Here is a 24836-nt window from a genome sequence, read left to right as displayed (position 1 = left end):
CCTCTAGATGACAAGTCCCACAGGGGCAGAGATCAGGCCGTGTGCTCCCTGCTGGGTCCCCGTGCCTGGGAAACGGTGCGGGCTCACCAGGTGACAGGGGAGGGCACACCAGAAAGATGGGTGTAAGGAGGTAAGGAGGGGCTCCTGGGCGGTGCTCTCCCTCCAGTCCTGAAAGACAGTCCACGGAGGCTCTCGCGTGCGTGTGAGAACCACAGCGCCTCAAGGTGCGCGACGACCTTGTAAGTTGCCGTGGCGACGAGGGCCACCGGCTTCACCGGGCACTCACGGTGAGCCACCGGGAAGTGCTTGGCACACACAACCTCCCCACAACCGCGTGACACAGGAGGGACCGAAGCCCAGGGAGACGCCCACCCGAGGATGCCCAGCTGGCGGGTGGGGGGAGCAGGGTCCCAAACGCCATCGGGCCCCGCGTGCCCGCCTGGCCTCACCTCTTGCCTGCGTGCAGGGTGGGACCCCGGGACCCCAGCCCTGGTCCTGGCGCCCCATGAAAACGCAGCAAAAGAATGAAGTTTAACCACAAACGATCGGAATCCCGCACAGTGTGTGCCGGGGACACGACCGGCCGCCTCACGTCATCGTCCCGCGTGCGCCAGGACCCCTGGAGGCCGTGTCCACACAGAGTGCCCAGCCCACTCCCGGAGCTTTGGACTCAGCAGGCCTGGCGGGGGGGGGGGGGGGCGGGCTCAAGAATCTGCTTTTCCAGCAAGCTCCCCGCTGATTTAGATCCTGCTGGTCTGGGGGGCTGGTCTGAGACCCCCCCTGCCTTACCACTACCCCAGGGGGCAGGTACTATCACCTTCCCCTTTACAGGTGGGGAAACTGAGTCACAAGAGCGCATCCGAGGAGGAAGGGGACCAGGATCTCAACTCTGCATTTGCCTAGAAACTCACTAGAACCTTCTGAACAGCCCAGCGGCCATCAGGCACTTCGGGGCCTGGGAAGGGCTGCCTGGAAGGTATTTATAATGACAGCCGCAACCCTGGCGGGTCCCTCAGGAAGAGAGAAAAAATGACGGGTTTCCCAGGGTGGGGTTGGTTACAGCAGGGAAGAAGCCACTTTGGGGACCCGTCCCAGTCCCCTGCCGTCCCCGGACACCCACCTGTGGGGGCCGCACGTGAAGCCGTTGCGGCCGCCCTCGGGGGGCCGCTGAGCTGCTCAGGGGTGAGCCGGGCAGAGGGCACGCGGGCCGGTCACCACACTTCTCAGCAAGACCGTGTCCTCTTTGAGGGGAACAGAGCTCAGCAGAGAGGTGTCCCGGGATTTCTTTCCCGCCTGCCCAGGAAATTCCACCTAATCACTGCCTTGTTTCCCTCCCATTAAAACCAATGGAATTTCCCTTCATTAGGCTTTTCCCAAAAAAGGTGGTCCAGGCTAAAGAAGATGCCAAGGCTGTTAGCTCTGGCGGTTCTGGGCTAAGGGCAGGGTTACCGCGGGGCCCCTGGGGGTCTGGAAGCGATTCTGCCGCGTCTCCACGTACAGCTGAGACTCCCCAGCAGGCCGGGAGGCCGGCACGGGCACCAAGCTCCTTGGAGCCACGAAAGCCCAGGCTTCAAGGTTCCCGGCAACTTTTATGTTCTAGATTTTATACTCTTTTTCAAAAGAAGGCCCCCTCTGGGCGCCTGGGTGGCTCAGTCAGTTAAGCATCCGACTCTGGCTCAGGTCACGATCTCGCGGCCTGTGGGTTCGAGCCCCGTGTCGGGCTCTGTGCCGACAGCCCGGAGCCTGGAGCCGGCTTCGGATTCTGTGTCTCCCTCTCTCTCTGTCCCTCCCCTGCTTGTGCTGTCTCTCTCTCTCTCAAAAATAAACATTAAAAAAATTTTTTTTAAAAAAAGAAGGCCCCCTCAAATATAAAATGTCAGCATTCCCCTCTGTTATGGGCTCAATTGTGCCCCCCGCCCCAATTCCTATGTTTAAGAGCCAACCCCCAACGTCTCAGAAGGTGACCGTATTTGGAGAGAGGGTCTTCAAAGGGACAACTAAAGTAAAAGTGAGGTCACGAGGGTGGACCCTGACCCAATCAGACCGTCCTTAGAAGAGATTAGGATGCAGATTCGCACAGAGGGAGGGCCGTGTGAGGACACAGAGTTGGCCGTCTACACAACAGGAGAGAGGCCCCAGAAGGAAGCCCCCCACCCACATGTGGCTCGTGGACCTCGAGCATCCTGAACTTTGAGGATAGAAATGTCTGTGCTCTGAGCACCCCCCCCCCCCCCCCGCAGCACTAAGAACAAATACACCCCCGACGGGGATCTGCCCCTGGGTGGTCTGAGAAAGGCTGGTGCCTGGTGTGAGCTCACGGGGCTCTCAAGAGGAGGCCCCAGGACTGGGGCCTGGGTCCCCAGGCTGTGAGGCCTGGGACTTGCTTCCACGGACAGCAGGGCACAGGTGAGAATGAGCGGCATGGGCCAGAAACCGGTCTGGCAGCCCGAAGCGGCGCTGGGACCCCTCGTGAAGAATGTTCTGGAAAGGCGTACCCAAAGCCTTTGACGTTTGCTCCAGCAACTGAAGCAAACGATCGTGGCAGGTGCAAACGTCCCCTGCAAGGCTGCTTACCACGGTGACGATCAGCCCCTGGGCAAAGCGCTGAACTGTCCAACCGGGAAGGGGGGCACGGTGCGCTCACCGGACGCAGCCGTGTGGCCTCGCCCGCAGCGACACTGGGAGCGGGTTTGGGAGCAGCCTCCGTGACCTACTGAGGGCTCGTCGCTCTCAGACGGGCACTGGATTCATCCTCCAGCAACCGTGCGAGGCCAGGACCAGTTTGGTCCCCCATCACGGGTGAGGAAACTGAGGCACCAGGAAATGGGGTGGCGGCTCACGGTCACAGAGCTGGCAGAGCCTAGTCTGTTGGGTGCCAGACCCTGGGCTCCTCCTTCCGTAAGCAACTATACTGTCACCTCGCTATAGAGGACCACCGCGTCACCACGATCTGCCCCCGCTTGTTCCGCGGGGGACGACGCACGCTCCTCCGTGCCCAGAAAAAGTCCCACCGCGTCTCCCGGTGCTTCTGAGCTTTCGTCAGAGAAAGGAGTTCTTGTTTTTAAAACAGAAAGGCAGAGAATTCTGGTGGGAACGCCCTTGGCTGGCCTTGGGTGTCGAGAGCCAGAAGACGCGGCCCTACCTTTCAGACTGCACTCCGTTCCTGAGCGAGCCCACGTAGGCCTTCTTTTTGTCCACGGGCATCACATCCACGTAACCCCCGCTCTCGTGCCCGATGACTCCCGCGTGCACGGCCGTCTTACAGATGCTTGAAGTCTGGAAGCACAGAAGAGCTGTGATCAACATCGAGAGTGTTGCGCTCGTGGGTGAGGCCCTAATGCCATCGGCCAGCACTTGGTGGCCTGGTTGGGGGGGTGGGGGAGGGCGCTGATCAAGTTACGCCTCAGAAACAACCATCGCCTCCTCGATTCCCCCGGGGGTCTCTCCAGAGAGACCCGGCATCATTCATTCGTTCCTTCGTATGGCAAGTCTTTCCTGGGCACCTACTACAAGCCAGGCGCTGAGCTAGATGCAGAAAAGTTCCACAGGGAAAATAAAGACTCTGCCTTCGGGGAGTTGAGGGAGATCGACAAGTAACAAATACGCAAAATAGCCACTCTGCCTTCGAAGGAAATAAAGCCAGATCGGGAGACAAAGTGGCTGGGTTTGGAAGGGCTCTTTTAGGAGAGTCAATCAGGGGTTCCACTGCTCTCGGTGTGGTACTTGAGCTCAGATTTGGACGGCAAAAAGGAGTCGGCCACAGCCTGGGAACAACTCTGGGCAGAGCCACCCAGGCAGAGGGAGCAGCTTGTGCAAAGGCCCTGGGGCCTTTGTGTGACCTCGTCATGTCCAAGAAACAGAAAGAGGGCCGGGGAGGCCCAGACCCAGCATCTTCCACACCGGTCAGGTGGCTCGCACGTGCGGCCGGGGCCTCACCCACCTGTACCCAGATCCGTCTGTGAGGCGCACAGCCCCACCCCCCCCCACGGTCAGCAGGGCGAACATGGACTCTGGGCTGACCGTGCCCCAGGCCCTGGCCGACCACCTTTGGCTCTTATCTCGTTTACGCTTCCAGTGAGACGCGTAACCGCCGCTATCCCCGTTTCACAGGCCAGGAAGTGTGGGTTTGGGGAGGTCCGAGAACTGGGCCAGGGCCACGCGGGCAGCTAGTGGCTCCGCAGAGATTCCAGCTGAGGCCTGGCAGAGCGCGAAGTCTGTGCTTCTGGGGTCCGCGGAGTCACGGCCTCCAGAGACGCCCACACCCCCATCCCCAGGGCCCGTGAGGACGTGACCTCACGCGTGGCCGAAGGCCCCCGCAGAGGTGACTAACTTAAGGGCCCTGTGTGGAGACGAGCCTGTGTTACCGATGGGTCCACAGTCATCACAAGGGTCCTCACGAGAGGGGAGGCAGGAGGGACAGAGCCAGCAGGCGGCGGCCCAAGCGGGGGCCGTGGGCGGCCTCTAGAAAGTGGGAAAGGCAAGAGAACCACAGGCGGCCCTGGAGCTTCCGGAAGGAACGAATTTCTGCTGGTGGCTTGACCCTGGCGAGACAAGTATCGGGCTCCTGACCTCCAGCCCGTAAGCATGTGTTGCTTTTAGGCCACGAAATTATGCAGCTTCTAATCGCCCCCTGATAACAAAAAAGCTTCCACTGATGAGGCCCCTGAAGTGTGAGGATCTGCAAGCCTTCAGAAAAGAGAGTCAGCGGGAGATCGGCCCCAGGGACGTCTGAGAACGTTCGGCCTGACGGAGTCGGCTGACGGAGCCGCTCAGAGACAGAAAGTCAAACCATGCCCACGGGTCAGGGAGCTGACTCTGGTGCTGCCTTCGCTCGTGACCTAGTGACCTGTGGCCGTGGCCGTCACGGGGGCTTAGCCGGCAGACCTCGTGTGTGTTGAGAGCCGCCAGGGGGCCGGTGCGTTGTGCGATCGCGTGCGGTGCAGGGAGCGGAGGCGAGGCCGCTGCCGACCGTGTCCCAGCTCCGCAAACACCACCAGGTGCCTGTCACCCGGCGGGAGGGTGGGTCTGGGCTTTGCTGCTTCCCAGGGCCCCCTGTCTGCACGGTGCCTGGGACCCAGCAATCACCCGTGGAGAGACTCGGGTCCCGAGTGCTGGCCAACCGGGCCGGCACCTCCTCCGCGAAGAGGCAGGGCGGCCAAGAAGAGTCCTGCACGGTCGTACTTTACATGACGCATCAGCAGGGGTCAAGTCCACAGACACAGCACGGGCAAAGGAAGCGTCTGCTGAGGTGCCCCTGGCCCGGGACAAGCAATCTGCCATCCAGTGGGTTCCTGACCCCAGACGTAAGTGGGCGGATCGAAAGGGGCTGTTTGGAAAACCCTCGTTCGAAATCCCACGAGGGGCTGCCACCCGGTCCTGTTCCAAACCTGCCGAGCCCCCTCCAGGCTGTGGGCCCCGGCCTCCAACCCCAGGCCCTTCCAGAGAGGCCGCTGGTTTTGCAGAAGAAAGTCGCTTCCCAGTGGCAGAGGCCGCCCCGCGCCCTGGGAAGCTAACACCGCGGCCGAAAGGGGGAGGGTCCCAGAGCCAGAGCGAACACCCGCACGAAGGCCCAGAGGACAGGACCTCATGCGGGCTGTGACTCAGTCGCTTGAGTTACTGAAAGGCAGTTGCAGTCCTGCGCGGCCCCATCTTTCCTCCGTCAAGAGGCAAGCTGGGCGAGGTGGGCTCCAGGGGACCTGTGAGGCCCCAGAGTGTCAGGCAGAACTCTGGGGGCCTCTGGGGTCAGCAAGAACTTCCCTGATTCTAGCGCCCCGTGCGGGGAGACCCCTCGGGCTCAGGGAGGCCAGCTGGTCGCCCCGTCTGCACAAGGAAGCCTTCTTAATCCCCCTCCTGGGGAAAGGATCCGTCAGCCTCCAGTTCCCAGGAAGGGTTTGTGCCCCGCCAGGATTCTGAACCAGTGCGCCTGCCTCTGTCTCCGAGAGAGATGGGGGGACTTCCAAAACGCAACGATCAGCTTAGAGCCCCCCTAAACGCACGGTCAGTGGAGGCGAGCTCGGCGGGTGAGTACCAACACGCTTATCGTTCTGACCGCCGGGCAGACCGGGCCCGCCGCTCGCTACGCTGACCGAGTTGCCAGATGTGGGGCCCCAATCCCGCCTCCCGCAGTCCCAGCCCACGGAGGCGCATCCTCCAGACTCAACGCTCCCAAGAGGCCGTGCACATTGCTTTTGTGCCCTCCGTGACGGCCCTTTGCCTCCCGGGCCCTGATTTCTGGACACCAGTTGTGACAACATCGAGCTCTCGGCCGGGAATGTGAGAACCTCACACCGACAGCCCGATCCTTCTCGACAGCCAAGTGGGGGTCATCGTGGGTAACATTTTGGAGCGTGCACCACATAGGCCCCGTTGTGTTTCACACGCAGAAATGGAGACGTCTCTCAACTATCCTCCGTGGGAGGTGTTAACTCTCTCTTCACAGCGAGAGGCCCCGGGGAGGTTAAACGATTTGCCCAGCAGCCCGCAGCTGGCCAACAGCAGAGCGGGGACCCACTTAGAGCCGGCAAGCGGGACGCTTTTTTTCACGGGATAATAAGAGCTATCGTGGAGCAACTACGGGCTCTGGGGTTGAATGCGGGCCAGAAGCATCAGCATCATCTGGGAACTTACTCAAAATGCAGATTCTCTGGCTCTCCGCCAGATTCGGAGTCAGAAACGCTGGGGTAGGGCCCGGAAGTCTGTTTGCACAAGCCCTCCGGGGAATTCTGATGCGTGCATGCCCAAGTGTGAGAAGGAGGGAGCCACCGAGGGAGACGGGGGAGAAGAGATAAGAAACTGAGGTCCAGGGTGGGGGAAAGGCTTGCCCGCCATCTCACAACCGAGTCGTAAACTCGCACCTTGACCCGGACTGTGCTCTTTGGGCTACACCCCGATGTCTCTCCTGCCTGCAGCTCACCACAAAGTGAGGCGAGCAGGCAGAAACGGCGGCACTATGAGGCCCTTCGAAGATCTGGAGACAACTCTCCCAAAATAAATCTCTTAGCTAAACAGATTTTCCAAAAAGCATCATCATTTCCCAGAATACAGAGTGACCTAGAAACCGAGGCCAACAAAGAACCCTAAAATGGGATGGAGCTTGCTTTCTTCTCTCCTTACTCGGCCAATCTCCTCTCCCCGTCTCCCCACCCTGTTCCTCTCTTTTCCCCTTTCTTCTTTCCTTCTTTTAGTTTCTGAACAGCTTAACATTGAAACATCGACTAACGCCACACCGTCACTTATTTATTCCTTCAACAAACATTCACCGAACAATCATTTATGTGCCGAGCTCCGTTTGGAGCACTGTGGTTGTTCCAAAAGCTCAAAAACCTAGTGAACAAGGTAAACACTCCATAGGGCTCTTCACCCACGTGCCTGTTCACATCAGTGTAATTATGAGTGCAGGTGCGTTCAAGCAAGGCACAAGAGAGTGGGGAAAGGACAGAGCCTGAAGCAAGACCTTCCTGGCACCTCACCTTGGCCTGTGTCAGCTGTGTGATTTAGGGACAGGTGATTCTAAGCCTGTAAGATGGAGACACCAATACTTAGAAATGGTGTTTTTAAAGAACTTAAAACAACAAAAGATAGCTTTATAGTGTTAATTTCCATCAAGTTCTCCTTGCGGTTCTAACCTTCAAAAAACAACTTTATATGTTCAGCTGCTATGTTGTTTGGCGCATACAGATTTGATCTCATAAATCCAATCTTCATAAATTATACCTTTTGTGCCACCGTGCAATGAATTGTGGTGTCCCACTCAGTACGTTTAACCTTAAATTCCACTGTATCAGACAGCAATATTGTCACTCCTGCTTCACTGTCTCTCTGCATTTGGCTGGAATCACTTGGCCCTATGCCTTTACTTTTCAATCATTTTAAAACCAAAGTCTCTGTCTTTTAATAGCAGACTTTGGCTCAAACATTCACTGTAACAATTGATATACATTATTTTACTCCTTCATTAAACTTTCAAAACTCAGTTTTGGCTTAATGGCTTCTGAGAAGGAAAAAAAAAACTCATTTGAAGAGGAAAGGACAAAAAGACAGGAAAAAAAAAGGGTGAGCCATGAAGGTTGGTTTGACTTTACAGGACTTAGTGACCTCACACTTACAGGAATCTGGAACAAATCAGCAGGTGGAGGCAAAGATGATGGTGGTGGGCGGGAGAGAACAATTAAAATGAAAATGGAAAAAAGTTGAGTAAAAATGTTAGCCGGGGATAAGCAACGCTGATCTAATCATGAGATTTTTAGATCTCGAAGATTCCTTGGACTAGAAAAATCCCAGCTGGCTCCTTCCACAGAGAGGTAAGCAACTTGGCAAGAAGATCACACAGCCTGTTGGGCAAGGCTGTGACCACATTCCCATCTCTCGGGACGCCATGTCCCTCAACCCCGGGCAACTGGAGGGAACAGAGTACGTTCTGGAGGATTCGCTAAGAAAACTCAGGCTGGAGCTTCCTTGTTAAAGTCAGTAAGGAAATACAGACAAACAGAGTCTGGTGTGATAAGAGTGGTCATCAGCAAGTAGTAAATTAGTGTCATTTGTATTTCCTCCGGTGTTTTTAGCTAAGCGGGTATGTAGCCAAAAAGAAATACCGTGAGGAGAGTGGACCAGTTCTATTAATGCGTCAGGAGAGCCGGAAAGGTGTTAAATATCCGGAAATGAAGTTCGTGAGACAGGAAAGCAGGCACATTACAAATGCCCATCAACGGGGAAGCGGAATCAATCGACCGAACTATGAGAACATGTGCGTAAGACGAGGTATGCCTGCATCTGTATTCGCGAACATACACGAGCGGAAGTAGTCGCTATGAACCGGGAAACGAGGGCAACGGTTGCAGAAAGAAATGCTGTGGTCTAAAGTCAGCTAGAGACACAGGAATGAGATCTCGGGTTTCTGGCACCCAGACTTTGGAACGTGATTTCCGAGGGCTTAGCGTGCTTCGAGAGGCGGTCCCCGAAAACACCAGCATACTCACGTCTGCGTAGATGTTAGTTCCAAACACGGGAGCCCAGTAGGACGGCTCGTCTTTGCAGTGTGCCGGACAATGAACTCTGGAAAACAAGACACGTTTGTGCGATGATCACGGCCAGCAGAAAAACAGTTCCCGAGAAGCGGCTGGCCTTCCCTCTTGGAGCGTCAAGGTTTAACTACTTGGATGGGAAAGGAAACTACCACAGTGTGTACTCTTTGAGAAAAAAAATGTATACCTCTCGCACCCTAGCGGTGGTAAAGATATCTTTCCTCTTCTTAAATCGTGCACATAGAATTTTAAAAGTCCGTACCAAAAGAGGCACGCAGAAACAAGGTGAAAGAAAATAAATATGTGAGAGATGGGAATGTGGGCTTGTCGGAGGTCATACCTCCCATTCTTGGGGGTTGGCCAACTCATACCGGGAGTACATCACGGAGATTATACTCAATAGACTTTTTTAAAGGCCGTTTCCCTGCATGAGGGTGGAAAGGGTGGAGGGCCCTCACCTCAATGAGTCAGACTATTACAGAGAGGGGGCGCTGATAACCTGAGGCGGAAGAGGTTAGATCACCACTGTGTCAGTCAACCACATCCCTGCTGTGGGCCTAGAGGATTAGGAGAGCACCTCAAACTGGAAATGGGTGGGCCCCAGCTGGTGTGAGAAAAGCATGAACCCCACCTAAGAAAAGGGTTTTTTTTTTTTTGCCTTTATCTACAACAGTATGCCATGTTGCTGGAACCCAGGGACCAGGAAACCAAGATGGCGTCCGGCAGCCATCTGGCCCCAAGGCAGGCAGGATCCCGGGAGGCAAGAAAGGCAGACAAAGGGACTGGGAAGTTAAAACAGTCCTGTGGGAGGGAGGGGACAGGAGTGGACCGAGAGAATATGCGTGTCAGATTTTAAAAAAGAAAACAGAATGTGGGAACGAAAATTCTTTCTGACTTTCTCTAGAACGGCAGGCCAGAAACCTCTGTTTTCTATACTTGTACTGTGTCAAGCTTTTCTTTTTGTTCATTTGTTCTTTCCGAAATAACTTCCTTGTGCTTCTCTTTAATATTTGGGTTTACTATTTGATAGTTAATAAGAGGTTGTGATCCTTGGACCATTCAAAGGGGATCAGCTTCGCGGCGGAGGGCCAGTGGGGGCCAGTGAGAGGGCCCCGAGGGGAGTGTGAACAGCAGAGGGGAGGAGTGGGGGGGGTCCCCGTCCAGGGTGCGCCCCTCACCAGCACCCTCCTGGGGCTCTTCCCTGCTCACACCTTGGGGGTCTCCACATGTTAGTTTTAAGGTCCGTCTCACGGAGGGAGAAGGGTTCACAGCTCCCGAGAGGACCTAACAGGTGCTTCAGAAGGAAGCGTTACCGGGAACCCATCGTTTTGTCACAAAGCATCACCCTCCAAAAATCAGCCGGAGAAGGTTTAGGCAGCGCACGTAAAACCTAAGTGTGGTCCAGGCACAGAATGGAAACCACCGTGAAGAAGGAACCACCGACGTGCTCAGCAGCACAGGTGAGTCTCGAAAGCATTACGCAGAGCGAAAGAAGCCCCACGCGATGACCCCCGACGCAACATGACGCCGCCTTCTCTCGGCCCCTGTGTTGGCAAAACCAGACGCTAGACAGTCTCACCTTGGGCAGTGGGTCCCCGGCTTCTCGAACGGGCAGAGCTGAGCAACGGTGGTGTAACAGTTCAAGTCCTGCACTGGGGACAGGAACGCGATGGGAAACGGTCAGGTCGCTCGCAAGCCGGGGTCTCGGGCTACCCGCCTACGAAATGGGCTGCCGGACAACCGGGTCCAAGAGGCTCACTGGGCCTTCGGACAGAGGTGGGATGGGAAGCCCTCAAGTGCCCGGCCCCAGCAATGCTGGCACCTCACCTCGGGCCCCTCAAGGGGTGAGAAGCCCCGTGGCCTGAGCGTGTCCACAGCACAAGAGTGTTACCACCCTTGATCGTCCCTCCGTCGGACCCACGAGACCTTTCATTTGCTTTTCTATTTTGAAGCTGTTCACCTTCCTTTTCTTCACGGTAGGTATTATTCCAATTATAGCGTTGGAAACAGAGGCCCAAAGGCCAAGAGACAACCCTGGGTCTGAACGGGACACGGTGGGAGGCCGGGCTTCTGATTCCCAGTCTAGCGATCTTCAAGGTCACGTGGGTTTAAACAACAGAGGTAAAAAGGGGCTCTAACACCACCCACCTGTAGTCTCTGACTGCGTGTCTTCAGCTAGTCTGGGGCTCGGCTAACTCTTCCGAAAGGGCCAGAGGGCAAATATTTCTGGCTTTGGGGGCCCTATGGACTATGTTGCAACCACTCAACTCTGCTGTTATGGCAGAAACCCGCGACAGAGGACGTGTAAACGAATGGGCGTGGCTGTGTGCCAATAAAACTTTATTTACAAAGACAGAGGTCAGGCAGGATTCGCCCCTCAGGGTGGCAGATCGCCAACCCGTGGTCCAGCCTATCATTTGGGTGGGTCGGGGATCGATGTAGCAATCCAACAAAGGGGACTGGTTCACTACACCAGGGGCCGCCGTATCATGGCAGGCAGATGAGGTCATTAACACTGGGTTCATGGGGCGCCTGGGTGGCGCAGTCGGTTAAGCGTCCGACTTCGGCTCAGGTCATGATCTCACGGTCTGTGAGTTCGAGCCCCGCGTCAGGCTCTGGGCTGACGGCTCAGAGCCTGGAGCCTGCTTCGGATTCTGTGTCTCCCTCTCTCTCTGCCCCTCCCCTGTTCATGCTCTGTCTCTCTCTGTCTCAAAAATAAATAAAAGCATTAAAAAAATAATTAAAAAAATTTTTTAATTGGTCTTTTTAAATTATCTGGAATGAATAGGCATTATTTTGTAATAAGGAGAAAAGCCGCTATGTGTTCTTATAAAGACATCTAATGAGATAGTCTTGCATCCAGGGCCTGTGACAAGCCAAGAATCGCTTTCCCAAAGGAAGGGGTTGTCGGGCCAGCTTCCCGAGGAAGGTGCCGGGCGGGGTGCCCCTACATCTCGGCTCCCCTGAGACCGTCCCAGTCAAGCACTCTGTCTGCACAACCAGAACCCACGGCTCCGCTTGTGCCCGCAGGACGCCCCCCAGGGGTACGCCCTCCCCTGCCAAGTGAACGCACCGTAGACAGGATTATACAGCGAGGCCGGGAGGGCACGGACGGGCCGCGTGCTTCCTCAAGTTTCCCCTCTGTCGTTCAGGGCCGACGTTACTAATCTATCGAGGCCTGTTTTCTGAGGAGCCCAGAACAAGGCTGCAGAATCCTACTAACTACTCCACCCACCATCACCAACCAACAGAAACAGACTCTCCGTCTACAAGCTATTGGCTGCTCCAGACCCCGGCATTAGGACTTCTGTGACGTTCAGCTGGGAACCCCCGGGGCCTGTGTCGCCCTTTTAGCGATTTAGGGCCGATGCCAGGGGCAGATACGTTTAGAAACTAGTTAAAGAATCAGCATTGTCAGGAACCTCTTTAAAAACCCTTTACGATGCTGAGGACCGCAGCGTTAAGAGGCAGAATTCACATTAAGGCAACAGCTCAGGAGAATGACATCTCCAGGGAAACCCAAGATCACCTGCGTATTACGGTCACGTAAAAAAAAAAAAAAAAAAAAAAAAAAAGACTGGCCAGGGGGCGCCTGGGGGGCTCAGTCGGTTGAGCGTCCGACTTCGGCTCAGGTCATGATCTCGCGGTTCGTGGGTTCGAGCCCCACATCGGGCTCTATGCTGACCGCTCGGAGCCTGGAGCCTGCTCTGAATTCCGGGTCTCCCTCTCTCTTTCCACCCTTCCCCCCTCATACACCCCCTCTTTCTCAAAATAAACATTAAAAGTAAAATAAAATAAAAAAGACCGGCCAGCTTACCTTTTACTTTGGACACCATGAACGAGCTGGAAGGCTTGTACTTGCTGGAGAAGAAAACAGGAGGTTCAATGCAAACAGAATTGTCTCTAAAAGTGCAGGGTTGTTGAAACAAAGTCCCACGTTTGTTTCATTTCGGACTCAACTTTGTGTTTCCCTACTCGTTTCCCATCAGTTTGAAACCCTTAGACCATTCTCAAGGGGGGGGTGTCAACCTACTTTGTGCCAAGAGCCCCTCTGGCAGGCTGGTGTCCCGCTCAGAACAGTGACTTTAAGATGCAGACCATAAACTTAAAAGGTTAACGGGAAATCGGTTATTGGTGGGATCACTACCAAAGTATCAAAAGGAATGTGTGGGGCCCCTGGGTGGCTCGGTCGGCTGAGCCTCGACTTCAGTTCAGGTCATGATCTCGGGGTCTGTGGGTTCAACCCCTGCATCTGGCTCGCTTGCGGTCAGCAGGAAGCCCGCGTGGGATCCTCTGTCCCCCACTCTCTCTCTCTCTGCCCCTCCCCTGCTCACGCTCTCCCTCAAAAATGAATAAACATGGGGAAAAAAAGGAATCTGCCTTTGGGTGAGAGCTGTGCTTCCTTGCGAATGCACTCGAAGCAGAAACTGTCTTCCAACCACTGTCTTTCCGGGGTCGTGACGGCAGACGTTTGCAGATGCCTCACCCCTACTCCCGTTTGGGACCAACACTCCGCCAGCAGGAAATAACTATGTTTCAATTAGAGGTTGGAGAAATAAAGCTTCTGTTCACTTTGTGTCGAGGTTGGCAGACTCCCTGCGACGCAAAGAACTGCCCTCCAGACGCAAAGCTGGCCGCCGCCGGGAGGGCCCCGACGCGGCTCCGGGACAAGCGGTGCGGGCCACGTGGGGCCCGGACCCGGCCGGCCCACGGCGCCCTCGGTGCCCCCGCTGAGCCTGGCGCGGTGGCCGGCGTTAGGTCACCGGGCCACCGCGAACGCATTCTCTGCTTCTGTTTAGACATCCTCACTCTCGTGGTGACGCGGCCCCTGAGACCCCAGCTAAGGCGAAGAGGAAATCTTGCGAGCACTCTTGAAGAACCAGACCTTTCAAAGGGGAATGACTCATGCGGTTTTTGAAATGTTCTGCGTGGAACCCCCTGGAACACACACAGGCACTTTGGCCGCCGTGACCCTGGCTGCAGAGGCGGGACGGGCCCTGACGCAGGGAGGCTCTCTTGATGCGAGGCACCGTGGCCCAGGGACGCAGGGAGCTGGGGCAGGGGCCCCGGTGTCCCTGCTGGGCCAGGCTCTAGGTGTCCTGGATGGGGGGAGGGGACTCCCGGGCGCGAGGGGCCTTTCCAGGGGCGACAGATCTTTCCTAGCGACTGTGGGAGAGCTGCATCGTTTAAAAAACTGGCTGCCTGCACCCGTGTGGACTAGCCGGGTCCTACCATGGCCCTCTTTCCCCAGCGAGACGCTGTCACCCGGAAGGGATGAAGACACCCGCCCAAGGTCACAGAGCAGGGGCGGGGGCACCAGGTCTGTCAAGAGTCAGCCTCTAAACCCAAGGATGGGAGGAAAAGCAGGAGTTGAACCTCAGCCGAATTAAACACTTAAACACACGCCCAGAAAAACCCACGCGGGTGAGAGGTGGTGAACCGCCTACGGGGTGATGTCTGAGCTACGGCGTTCAAGTTCACCGTGACACTTTGTTTCCCTGCTTCTTCGTATCGTTCAGTACTTTTCAAAATTTCGACAATAGTTTCATAACCAGGAGAAAAAAAAGAAAAGCGTGAAGGAATCCTGAGCACGGGACAGTTACCTCAAAGACTCCACGCCGTTTCTCTCAGACCTGACGAAGAAGGGGACCTTCCCGTTCCTGGTGACGTCCACCAGGCCACCTGTGGCGTCCAGGATCCCGTAGTGAATGGCGGCCCGGCATATGCTGGACGACTGGGGGCGGGAAGGGAGACGGTAAGTACGTCTGAATTCACCTTTGTCCAGTCTGCTTTAGAGATGCCCGAGGTTTTGTCCCCAAGCCACAAAAAGCCAAAACGCCAGGCCAACGCTCACCCCGCGTCTAACTCCCGCCTTTCCCCAGAACACGTCTTTGTTCCTGGGGTTGCTTATCTGAGAAAACCCATCTGAGGTGCTTTATGAACTAAGAACGGTGACAAATGGCCCTTTCTCCCCACGCAGTGAGGCATATTAACGCTCGGTCTAACATGGAGACTGACCTTCACGAGGGTCCACCCCGGGTCCCAAAAGTGGCTTTACTAGTCTGTGAGCCCGGAGACAGGCGCACATCAGCTCTGGGACGGAGGGGGTGGAAGGAAAAAAATCTCCTCGGGCCAAAACCAGCAACCTCCGTTCCAAACGCGCTGGGAGTCCACACGGGCCACTTACGCTTTCGTAAAAGAGAGTTCCGAACACCTGCGCCTTGCTGCTCAGGCAGCCCGCTGGGCACTGGTACCTGAGGGAGAAGAAAGCAAATGATTCCCACAGGTGAACGTGTGTGGATGAAATCCCACCAGGAATTCATCGGGGTTCTTCCTGTCCGGAAGTTCTATGACGGACACCAGAGAGAAGCAGGCTCCAGATGTTTTGAAGGGAGTCACGGCAGACCCAGGTGAAGTTCATGGTCACAGGAACACCATTGTGGATTCAATTTCACCTCGTTTTCATGCGTTTAACATTCATGTTATAGGGAGGGGGCGCCTGGGTGGCTCAGTCGGCTGAGCGTCCGACTTCAGCTCAGGCCATGATCTCGCGGTCAGTGAGTTCAGGCCCCGCGTCGGGCTCTGTGCCGACAGCTCGGAGCCTGGAGCCTGCTTCCCATTCTGTGTCTCCCTCTCTCTCTCTGCCCCTGCCCCGCTCACACTCTGTCTCTCTCTCTCAAAAATAAACATTAAAAAAAATAATAAAAAGATTCATGTCAAAGGCAGAGACGCCAACCGATGGACAATTCACGGAAGAAAACCAAGAGGTTTCAAAGGCACGAAAACAAAAATCCTCAAACATCAGTCATCACAGAAGGTGCAAATGGAAAGGACAAGCCTCTTTCTAGGTGTCAGATTCCAAGGGGTTTTTTTTTTTTTTCTTTTTAGATAGGATAAAATTCAACGATGGTGTTCTTGCCCAGGAAAATGCACCTTTCCGGAAAGCCTTAAAAATGCCTATCCTTCAATTCTTAAGTTTTCCTTGTAAGCGCGTAGCCCAGGCCAGAAGTCGGAAAGTCAGGTCACATACTGCACCAAAGGTCTGGAATCGTTGAAAGACCAGGAAGAAGCCGGCACCGTCGGAGGGACGGCCTAACACATTTTTGTGCGGTCGTATGTTAGGGTATGATGCATCCGCGAGAAATGAGGGTTTTGGAAAACATGTGACTTCGGAAAATCTTAAATGGAAACAGTAGCACATGAGGGGCCTTAGCTGTGGGAGCCTCCCCGGTGCCCAGAAAAAAGACCGGAAGGGAAGCTACATCAAATCTCTACGGATATCGCGGAAAGGCGGGGATCTTTAGTTTTTTCTCTAATCTCTGGTGGTGGTGGTGTTTTCCTGAATTACTGACGATACACGTGAATACTTTTTAAAGTCGGGGGAGAGGGGGGGAGGCCCGGTCAATACTATGATTGTAAAAGCACCGTGGACAGAAAACTGATGAGCCAGGGGATGGGCTGACTTCCAGGAGGCGAACCGTGGAGGCTCTTGTGTTTGCAGGTGGGGGGGGAGTCGTAGTCCCTGATCAGAGGCCTCTAGTGGCCTCCGTGTGGCCGGACCCCTGCCTTCTCCCTGCTTGCAGAGGGTCCCATCGACCCCCGACTCTGGAACGTTCTCGAGGCTATCTGACGGATGTTCTCCAACCTCGTCATTTTTTTCCCACTGACGACTCTGGTGTGATGTTCTCCTCAGGAACTCGCGGTACAGAAAAGCACGTCACCGCGAAGGGACTACTGGGCCCCAGGGCCACGCAAATGTGTCCTCACGCCATGCCCGCGTCATTCTGGCACCCGTGGTTGCCGCATTCGCTCATCTGCCGACAACCCGACTGCTTTGACGTCTTCGGCAGCTGCTGGCCCTCGAGCCACCCCGCCCTGGGATGCCCCGGGGCCACTTCCTAACGCTCCTGCCAAAGTCCGAGCAAAGCGTCCTCCTGGCACACCGAATTCCGAGTCGCCAGGGTACGAAGCAGGATCTGCTACCTAAACAGCACGATTCGCGTTCAGAGGAACGGTCGCCGGGAGCCACAGGCGGACGAGGCGGGTGGGCTCCACCACCGACACGCGTTTCCAGCCACGAGCCTGGGGTTGCGCGTGACCCTGCGGCACGTGGTGGCCGCTTGCGCCCAGCGGCCGCCTCGCCAGATCCAAGCCCGGCCTTCCTGGCAGTCGTTCCTCGGCGTCTGAGTGGACAACACTAAGTGAGCCCATCAGCCGGACGGATTCATTCAACCGCCGGGGAACATCCTGGTGGCTCTGACTCCAGTGGGGACTCGGGTTTCACAGCCGTGCAGCTGGATCTGCCCGCGGCCAACAGCGCCGGCTCACACGTGTCCTCCCACGGCCCCCGCCCTCCCCTGCTCTGCCACCCGGGCCACCCCGCGACCCCCTTCACGCAGCAGGTGGAACGGAGCCCCGGCCATGCACGAGCTCCGTGTCTACAGTGTATCTGCTCCTGGCACATCCACAGCCTGGGGATTCTCTTTGGACCAAGGACCCAGAGCCTCCGTCACTCGGGCCCGTCCTCCCCACGAGGTGGGAGCCTGGGCCAGCTCCCTGGTCAAAGGCTATCAACCGGGACTGATTTTAGCCCTCAGGGAACGTGGGGCAGTTTCTGGGGCCATTTGGAGGCACCCCAGTTGGGGGTGGGTGTGCTCCTGGCATCCAGGGGGGTGAGGCCAGGATGCTGCTCGACGCCCTCCAGTGCACAGAACAGCCCCGCCCCAGAGAATGATCTGGCCCTAAACGTCAGGAGTGCCGAGGCCGAGAAGCTCGGGTCTAGGCACTAAACGGTGGCAGACGGGGGGAGCTCTGAGCCGGTCTGGCCTATGACAGGGAACGAGCCTGCCTAGCATCCCGCTCGACCCGGCACAACCGTTGTGCTAAGAGTAGAGGAGGGCATTTTCCCCCGAGTCTCTACCCAGCTCGGCCCGGCCGGCCGGCGACGCACTGATCACGACGTGGCCCGTGACCGCGGCACACGCTTCGAAGGGGTGCAGGCGTCGGCCAGAGAGGGGTGCAGCCGGGCCTTACCTGTTGCACGTGGACCCTTTGCACTTGTCCTTCATCTTGGTGTCACAGCTGACAACTTGGGCTGGGAGAGAAGTGCGGAAATACACGTCACGGAAGCAGGGGGATCGGTCTGAGTTAACAGACACCACCCCCCACTCCGAAGAACTTTCTGGAACACTCTGGAATCCGTGCCACAACCTGAGCGGGAGCAGTGCCCACTGGCGGCATGCTTCAGCTGTGAGGTTCCAATCCCCGACCTGCCCCTTTAGAGAAGCAGTGTGACCTTGGATATGTTCCTTCCCCTCCGTGAGGGTGTGTCCGCGTACGGATAGTGGGGATAGGACCTTGGGTGCTGTTTCTGTCAGCGTTAACTGAGAACGTGCATGTGGCTTTGGAGGGGGGGCCTGATACGCACCAAGCGCCCTGAGGCCCCAGAAGGTTCTGGAGGGTGGGACTTATAGGCCTTCTCCAGCCAAGACCACTTCTGTCGAGCATTACTTTCTTGTCTGTGTTACAGGGACACGTCAGAATCGGGCGTGGGGTCAGAGTTTGTCAAAAAGACTTATTATTTGGGCGCCTGGGTGGCTCAGTCGGTTAAGCATCTGACTCTTGATTTCGGCTCAGGTCACGATCTCACGGTTTGTGAGTTTCGAGCCCCACATCAGGCCCTGCGCTGGCAGCGTGGAGCCTGCTTGGGATTCTCTGTCTCTCCGTTTCTTTCTGCCCCTCTCCTGGTCTCACGCTCTCTCTCTCTGTCTCTCTCTCAAAAGCGGATAAACATTTTAAAAAATCTTGTTCCTTGATTTGTCTCTCTTATTTAAAAGAAAGAAAGACATTTATTTTGTAATGTTAAATTATCATTTTCTTAATGGAACCGGCTTAGGGGGAAGCAGAGAACCATGAGTGGATGGCCCAGGCCTGTGTTGTGCTCATGAGAAAACACCCCTCCAGAGCCCCGAACCTTCAGGAAAGGCGCTACCTTGGGGAAATGGAGCACTGAGCTCCAGCCAGGGCAGGTGAGGGCATCGAGGGGCAGGAGAGGGGAAAGCCTGACAATACCCTGCATTTGGGGACTTCCAGGAGCCTTGGGGGGAGCGCGGATGGCACTGCGGTGATGACCTCAGAGCTGACACTGGGTGGCCCCCATTACTGCAAAGGATGCTCAAAGCAACCCCACATGGGCCTTACTGTCCCCTTTTATGGATGAGCAAACCAAGTCTCGAAGGGGCCAGCGAGGGTCCAAGGCACCAGAGCCGGGCCCGGATGCCCGCCCTGCCGGCACCTCCAGGAGGACCCAGTTTCAGCCCAGGCCCCCCCGCTGAAAGGGCAAGGCCTCACCTCGAAATACCTGCCTGGCGGGAAAGGCCCCCCCAAGCACCACTCCCATAACGCTTGCTTTGGAAATGACTTAAAAGTATCCTTTTTGGAAAACGTCTCGGGGCGGCGCGTTTGTACCCAGACCCGCCCTGTGTCCCCACTGTCTGCCCGCTCGGAGCCCTCCCCGCCCCGCGGCGCCCCTCCTTGCCCCCCCCCCCCCACGCAGAGGTGGCCCCCACTCACTCATGTAGTTCACCGTGGCCGCTTTCTTGGGCTTCGTGGGTCTGGTCACCCTCGGCTGGACCCAGACGTGCTTCTCTTCCAGGACGGGAGCCACCTCGACCTCGTTCATCTCGTCCGTTTCGGGTTTGGGGACGAAAGTCTCTTCTTCACGGTGGGGGCGGGGGCGAGACAGACAACACGAAGGATGCCACAAATATGCACTTTGCGGGATGGCAGGGGCGAGGGGGGGGCGGGGGGGGGCGCACGGAAACGGCAACCGGGAAACCGAACTTGCTTGCGGTTCGCTTTCACAAAGACTCGTTTCAGCAGCAGAGAGAAAGTTCCACGGCAGCACCGAGCCGGCCAGGGGGCATCCCACCCGCCCAGGCGAGGCGGCCGGCTCTCTGCTCACCGTGTTTGCTTTGGACCCGGGGGCAGCCCCGACCAGAGGTGCGAACCCCAGTGCCCACACCCGGGTGGTCACACTGGCTCCTTGTCCTACCTCCTCCCGCTCGCCACCACCTGCCCGAGGGCGCGGCTTCGGGGGGCCGCCTCCCCGTCCAAGCCCAAGCTGGCACGGTCTCCCCTGAGCTCCCTCTGGCCCCCGGGGCTCTCCCTGGGGGAGGGGCCTTCCTCGTCTGTGCGCCCACCGTGGCGCACGGGGCCCTGCGTCGCTGTCCTCGGACCGCGCTGTGCCCGGCCACCGGCAGGATCTGCTCCCTTCCGCTCGCCTGTGAGTCCCTGCTCAACCGCGGCTTTCGGGCTTTCGGGCACCGAAGCTTCCCTGCCCGGCGTTCACGGCCAGCTTTGCCACATTCAGAGCCGAAGCTGGGGTGAGTTAGCCCAACTCCGGGTTAAACGCAGAGTTACGTCACCCTGCTGCCGTCGCTTCTCCAACCTCGACCACGACCCCCGAGTTTTCAAACACGCTCAGTGGCCACACAAATTCCATTTCTCCTAAGGATCAGGTGCACCTTCGAGTTTGCATCCTGAAACACAACTGCGAGCCACTCCTCAGAACCACCCTCAGGCCGCCACGGTGCCACGGTCCCAAAGGGTGAACTCCAGCCGAGGCGCAGAAAAGTCTTGCCAGTTGTATTTGCTCGAGCGGCCTTGTCGAGGGCCGACTGATGCATGCGTGCCTTTGCCGGGGAAGCCCTCCCACCTTCCCAGCGTGCACACCGGTCCCCCAGGGGCGTCCGTGGACCAGAGCTGGAAACTGCTGCCTTAGAGCCACCCCCCACCCCCCGCCGCCCAGTGACGATGACATTCGGGGCCTCCCCGGCCTCTCTGTGGCACCGGATTGAAATTCAAGTCCTGGCGAGCGTTCACGGACCCCCTCGCCTCATTCCTGAGGAACAGCGACCTCTCTTCTCCAAAGGGGGAACCAAGCGTCTCAGAGCTAAGCAAAACAAGTGTGCAAACGAGGGGCAAAGTGTCCCCTGCTTTTCAAGGCTGGGGCGCTCTGCACCTGTCTCCCTGGCCGGTCCCTCAGGCAAGGAGAGCGGGTGGGATTTAAGGGGAGGGGTGCGCGGATTTAGGTCCAGAGCCGGGGTGCTATCCTAATGAGAGGTCTGTTCACAGGTGCGATGTCACCACCACCTGGAAACTCCCTGGGGCCAGAAGCGAGCCAGCCTGTTTCTGCCCCCCCCCCCCAACAACGGACATCCGGCTCTGCACAATTTTGCCCAAAAAATCTGCTGAATGATGAGCTAAGTCTTAAAAGAAGTGTGTCTTTGAGTTCTTGGGGGGAAAGAGAGAAAAAAAAAAGAAAGAAAGAAAGTCCGGGCTGAGTTCAGAGACATTCAAGATGGGAATTCTGGAATTCGCCACTTGTAGCCAAAAGCTATCGGTGACGGCTTTTTACAAAGACCCCGGGTTTGCCTCTGCGTCTGGCCGCTGTTCCCGTCAATGTCGCTATTCAGGTTGGCCCTTCAACCGAAAGCCAGAGCTATCTCGGGAATGAGCCGGCGTTTCTTCCACTGGCCTGTAGGATTTTTATACCTCATAATCGTGGCTTTATTCGGCCGAATATAGTTTGCTAGAGCATCCGAAGCATTTGAGGCCTCACTATTTAAGCAAATGGGCACACAGTCCTCGCCCTCAGACGCACACATGAAAAGAGGTGTGTTTACCCAGAGGACAGGCTGTATTTGAGCACATCCTAATTAAGGTGCCCCGCGCAGAGCAGCACAGGACTGGGGAAATTCCGTGCCCAAGTTCACTGCAAGGTTATGGTGCACGCTGTCCAGCCCTGGGGGTTCAGGGCACACGGCTGGGCCTACGTCCTCCCGCAGCTTCCTCCGTAGGTAGGGACAGAGCTCACGGCTAACGTCTTCTGAACACAAACCGTGTGACCGCCCGCCGGCTCGGCCCTTCCTCGGTGTGCGGTCCCGTCTCCCCAGGAGGCATGATCAGCCCCATTGCACAGACAGGAAAACCGAGGCTCAGAGAGGCTAAGCTACCCGCCCAAGCTCACACAGCTGAGGGTCACACTGTCCTTCCGTGAAGCCCATGTCCTTGGTCGCCACACAGGGTCCCGGTTTCAGGCTGGAGGGGCGGAAACTTCTCTCACAGTCTATCTGTATCCCCGCTCCGTCTACCATTATAGGTCAAGGCCTTGCCAGGCACCCTCAATAAACGCTTATTAAGTAGCTTACGCAGATAAGCTGCTTTGGAGGAGACTTTCTGCGTGGTTGGCTGGGGAAACGGGGAGTCCTGCCAAGGGAAGTTGGGCGTCTTCCACCAAAAATAAAGAAACGAGTACAAAGGCTTCATTGGGTGGGTAACCGAGCATCTAAGGTGCCTTTGTGTGCGTTTGCTCTTTGAAAATGACCCTCTGGGGGTACCGGGGACATATGTATTCAGAACACATCTGCTACAGGACCCTGGAGGCCCCAGGGTGAACGGGCAGCTGTAACAACAGGTGACCAGGGTTCACGAGGGGTCCCCGTACGGTAAGACTGCAGAAGCAGGTGCACTGCCTGTGTCATCAGGGAAGCCTCCCTGGAGGAGGTGGGACACCAGAGCTGCGTCTCCAGGAAGGAGAAGGTATCTGCCAGGTCGGACCCCACGCAAGGTAGGGAGTGCCACCACACCTGCCCACTACTTCTCCGAGGGGTAAAGGGCCCGTTCGCCGAGCATCATGTGCTGGCGGCTGGCGGGAAGGAGCTCCCGTCCCTCTCTCTGCTTCCTCCCAGCAAACCGCCACAGAAGGAGTCTGTCACCGTTACAGCTGGGGAAACAGAGGCACAAAGAAAGCCAGCGGTACGCCAGAGCACGCACCACCAGTGACAGCACAGATGCCCCCCCAGCCCAGGCGGCTGTGGCTTGGGCCCCTGGCGCCCCTCACGGAGGGGCTCCGAGAACAGTGCTCTGAGAACAGCCCTGTGATGAGATCAGGTTTCCGCAAAGAACAGTGGGAGAGCCAAGAGGCCAAGAGCGTCCCTCCCTCACGCTCCCCAAATCAGCCCTCGGGATCCGACGGGGGACTCACCCCTGCTGGGGTGACTGGACTGCGGCCACAGGCCCTGCCTGCCAGGGACACGGGGAAGGCCGGTCGGGCCCGAGTGCCAGCCCCCGCCCACTTTCTCGTACCGCCGTGACCCCCCACTTTCAGGCAGGGAGACTGAGGCTCAGGGAGGGGAGGCAGCCTGCCCAGGGTCCCACTGCTGGAATGCGGCGGGCGGGCTATTCTCAAAGCCGGTGTGCGGGGCTCGTGAGTGCAGGACCCCGAGCGGGGACACCCAGGGGGGTTTCCCTAAAGACAAGGGTGTGGCGCCCCGAAGACAGAGAAGAGGGACGGGCCAGCGGGAGAAACCGAAACCGCAGTTCGCGGTCCTCACAGCTCCAGGCACAAGTGTGTGCTCGCTTCCTGCTCTCGCCCCGAGGCTGCATCTCCCTCCTCAGGGGCCACCTGCTCAGGAGGCTGTCATCCCCAGCCCCGCCGGATGACCGTCAACGCCCCCGCGGTAAGCCCCGTGGCATCAGCTATTCCCCTGGGAAGACACGCATCACTGCTCGTGGCAATGACCCCGCTAGACCTCCGTCCCGCCAGGTCTGCATGTCGTGTCCCGGATGGGAGCAGAAAGGCGCTCCCGGGGGTCACGACCTACCTCGGTAACACAAGTTGTTCCTGCAGCCGCCTCCGTAGCTGGGCGGGCACTCGGAGCAGGGCCGGCCGGTTTTGTAGGGGGCTTCTCCAATCCAGTTCCCCCTGCGAACAGACCAGAAACACCATCGGGGGGGGGCCTGCCACCCCAGGGCCTGGGGCGCCCCCCTCTCCCCTCTCCCAGGCTGTCTGGGGGAGGAAGGAGGGCGTAGGCTTCCGGGCAGCTGCAAAGAGTCTAGAAAATTCTAGAAGAATCCCAGTCGTGTTCTGTCACGTCAGCGTGCGCGTCTACGTACCCCTTCGGCCCCACACCTGCCCGTGTCCTGCCCTACGCGACTCTGAACGCCGCGGGCCACCCCCTACCCAGGCCCCAACACCTTGGTGCTGGGAAGCTTCTGAGATCCCCCTCTTAAGCCACTTCTCAAAAGTTGGCAGAGGTTTCGTCGCAGTCTTTGGCCCCCAGATGGGCTCGTCCCTCCCCACCAGCCAAGTCTGCCCCCCATCTAGGGTTCCACATTTCCTCAAAGACGAACCACTAACGTTTATGGCCCGATGGCTGGGTGCCAGGTCCTAGGCCACCGTCCTGCGGGCGGACGATGGTCTTACTCTGCCAACAGGTCCTTGGAGTAAGTGTCCCCCCTGACACACGAGGCCATCAGGTTTTGGGATCCCCCACTTCTGCCCAAACACCACCCCCGAGCCCACCCTGTCAGCTACCCCCCGGGTCTGGTGCCCAGGTCGGCGTCCTGAATGGCCAGCAGCTCGGACTCTTAGGAAAGAGGCCGCGGACGCCGCGGGGTGCGAGGCGGCAATCAAAAAGGCCCGCTGAACAGCCAACACTGTGGATTAATCTCGAACACCCGGTGTTGAGCAGAAGACGCCAGGCGCGAAACAGCCGATCTGCCTGGCCCGTTGCCGTGTGGGTCCCAACCAGACAGACTGACCGACGGGGAGGGATGTCGGAACGGTGGGCCCTCTGGGCAACACCCTGGGCCCCTGAAAACACTCTCCATCCTGAGCTGGGTGCTAGTTCCATGAGTGTAGACGTATCATACGGACTGAACGTTTGCCTCCCCACCGGCCCCTAATTGAGGCCCTCACCCCCAGTGTGGAAACGGGGCTTCCCAGGAGGTAAGTGGGGTTCAACAAGGCCA

At 57.4% G+C, this 24836-nt stretch overlaps 1 protein-coding gene across 1 annotated transcript in view; it reads right to left on the bottom strand.

Annotated features, from left to right (window-relative positions):
• Nucleotides 1-24836, bottom strand: part of CRISPLD2 (cysteine rich secretory protein LCCL domain containing 2) — a 58383-nt gene that overhangs the window by 10049 nt on the left and 23498 nt on the right. Inside the window, exons 6-14 of the mRNA XM_045439874.1 lie at nucleotides 23687-23787; nucleotides 19593-19736; nucleotides 18054-18114; nucleotides 15208-15274; nucleotides 14624-14754; nucleotides 12838-12881; nucleotides 10600-10672; nucleotides 8976-9051; nucleotides 3143-3276 (exon numbers count right to left, since the gene is read on the bottom strand). Coding sequence (XP_045295830.1) covers nucleotides 3143-3276; nucleotides 8976-9051; nucleotides 10600-10672; nucleotides 12838-12881; nucleotides 14624-14754; nucleotides 15208-15274; nucleotides 18054-18114; nucleotides 19593-19736; nucleotides 23687-23787 — 831 coding nt within the window. The remainder of the gene's footprint in view (nucleotides 1-3142; nucleotides 3277-8975; nucleotides 9052-10599; nucleotides 10673-12837; nucleotides 12882-14623; nucleotides 14755-15207; nucleotides 15275-18053; nucleotides 18115-19592; nucleotides 19737-23686; nucleotides 23788-24836) is intronic.

Source organism: Leopardus geoffroyi, chromosome E2 (genome assembly GCF_018350155.1).
Source record: "Leopardus geoffroyi isolate Oge1 chromosome E2, O.geoffroyi_Oge1_pat1.0, whole genome shotgun sequence".
In the NCBI taxonomy this organism is placed as follows: Eukaryota; Metazoa; Chordata; class Mammalia; order Carnivora; family Felidae; genus Leopardus; species Leopardus geoffroyi.
This window is presented reverse-complemented; position numbering and strand designations above follow the sequence as displayed.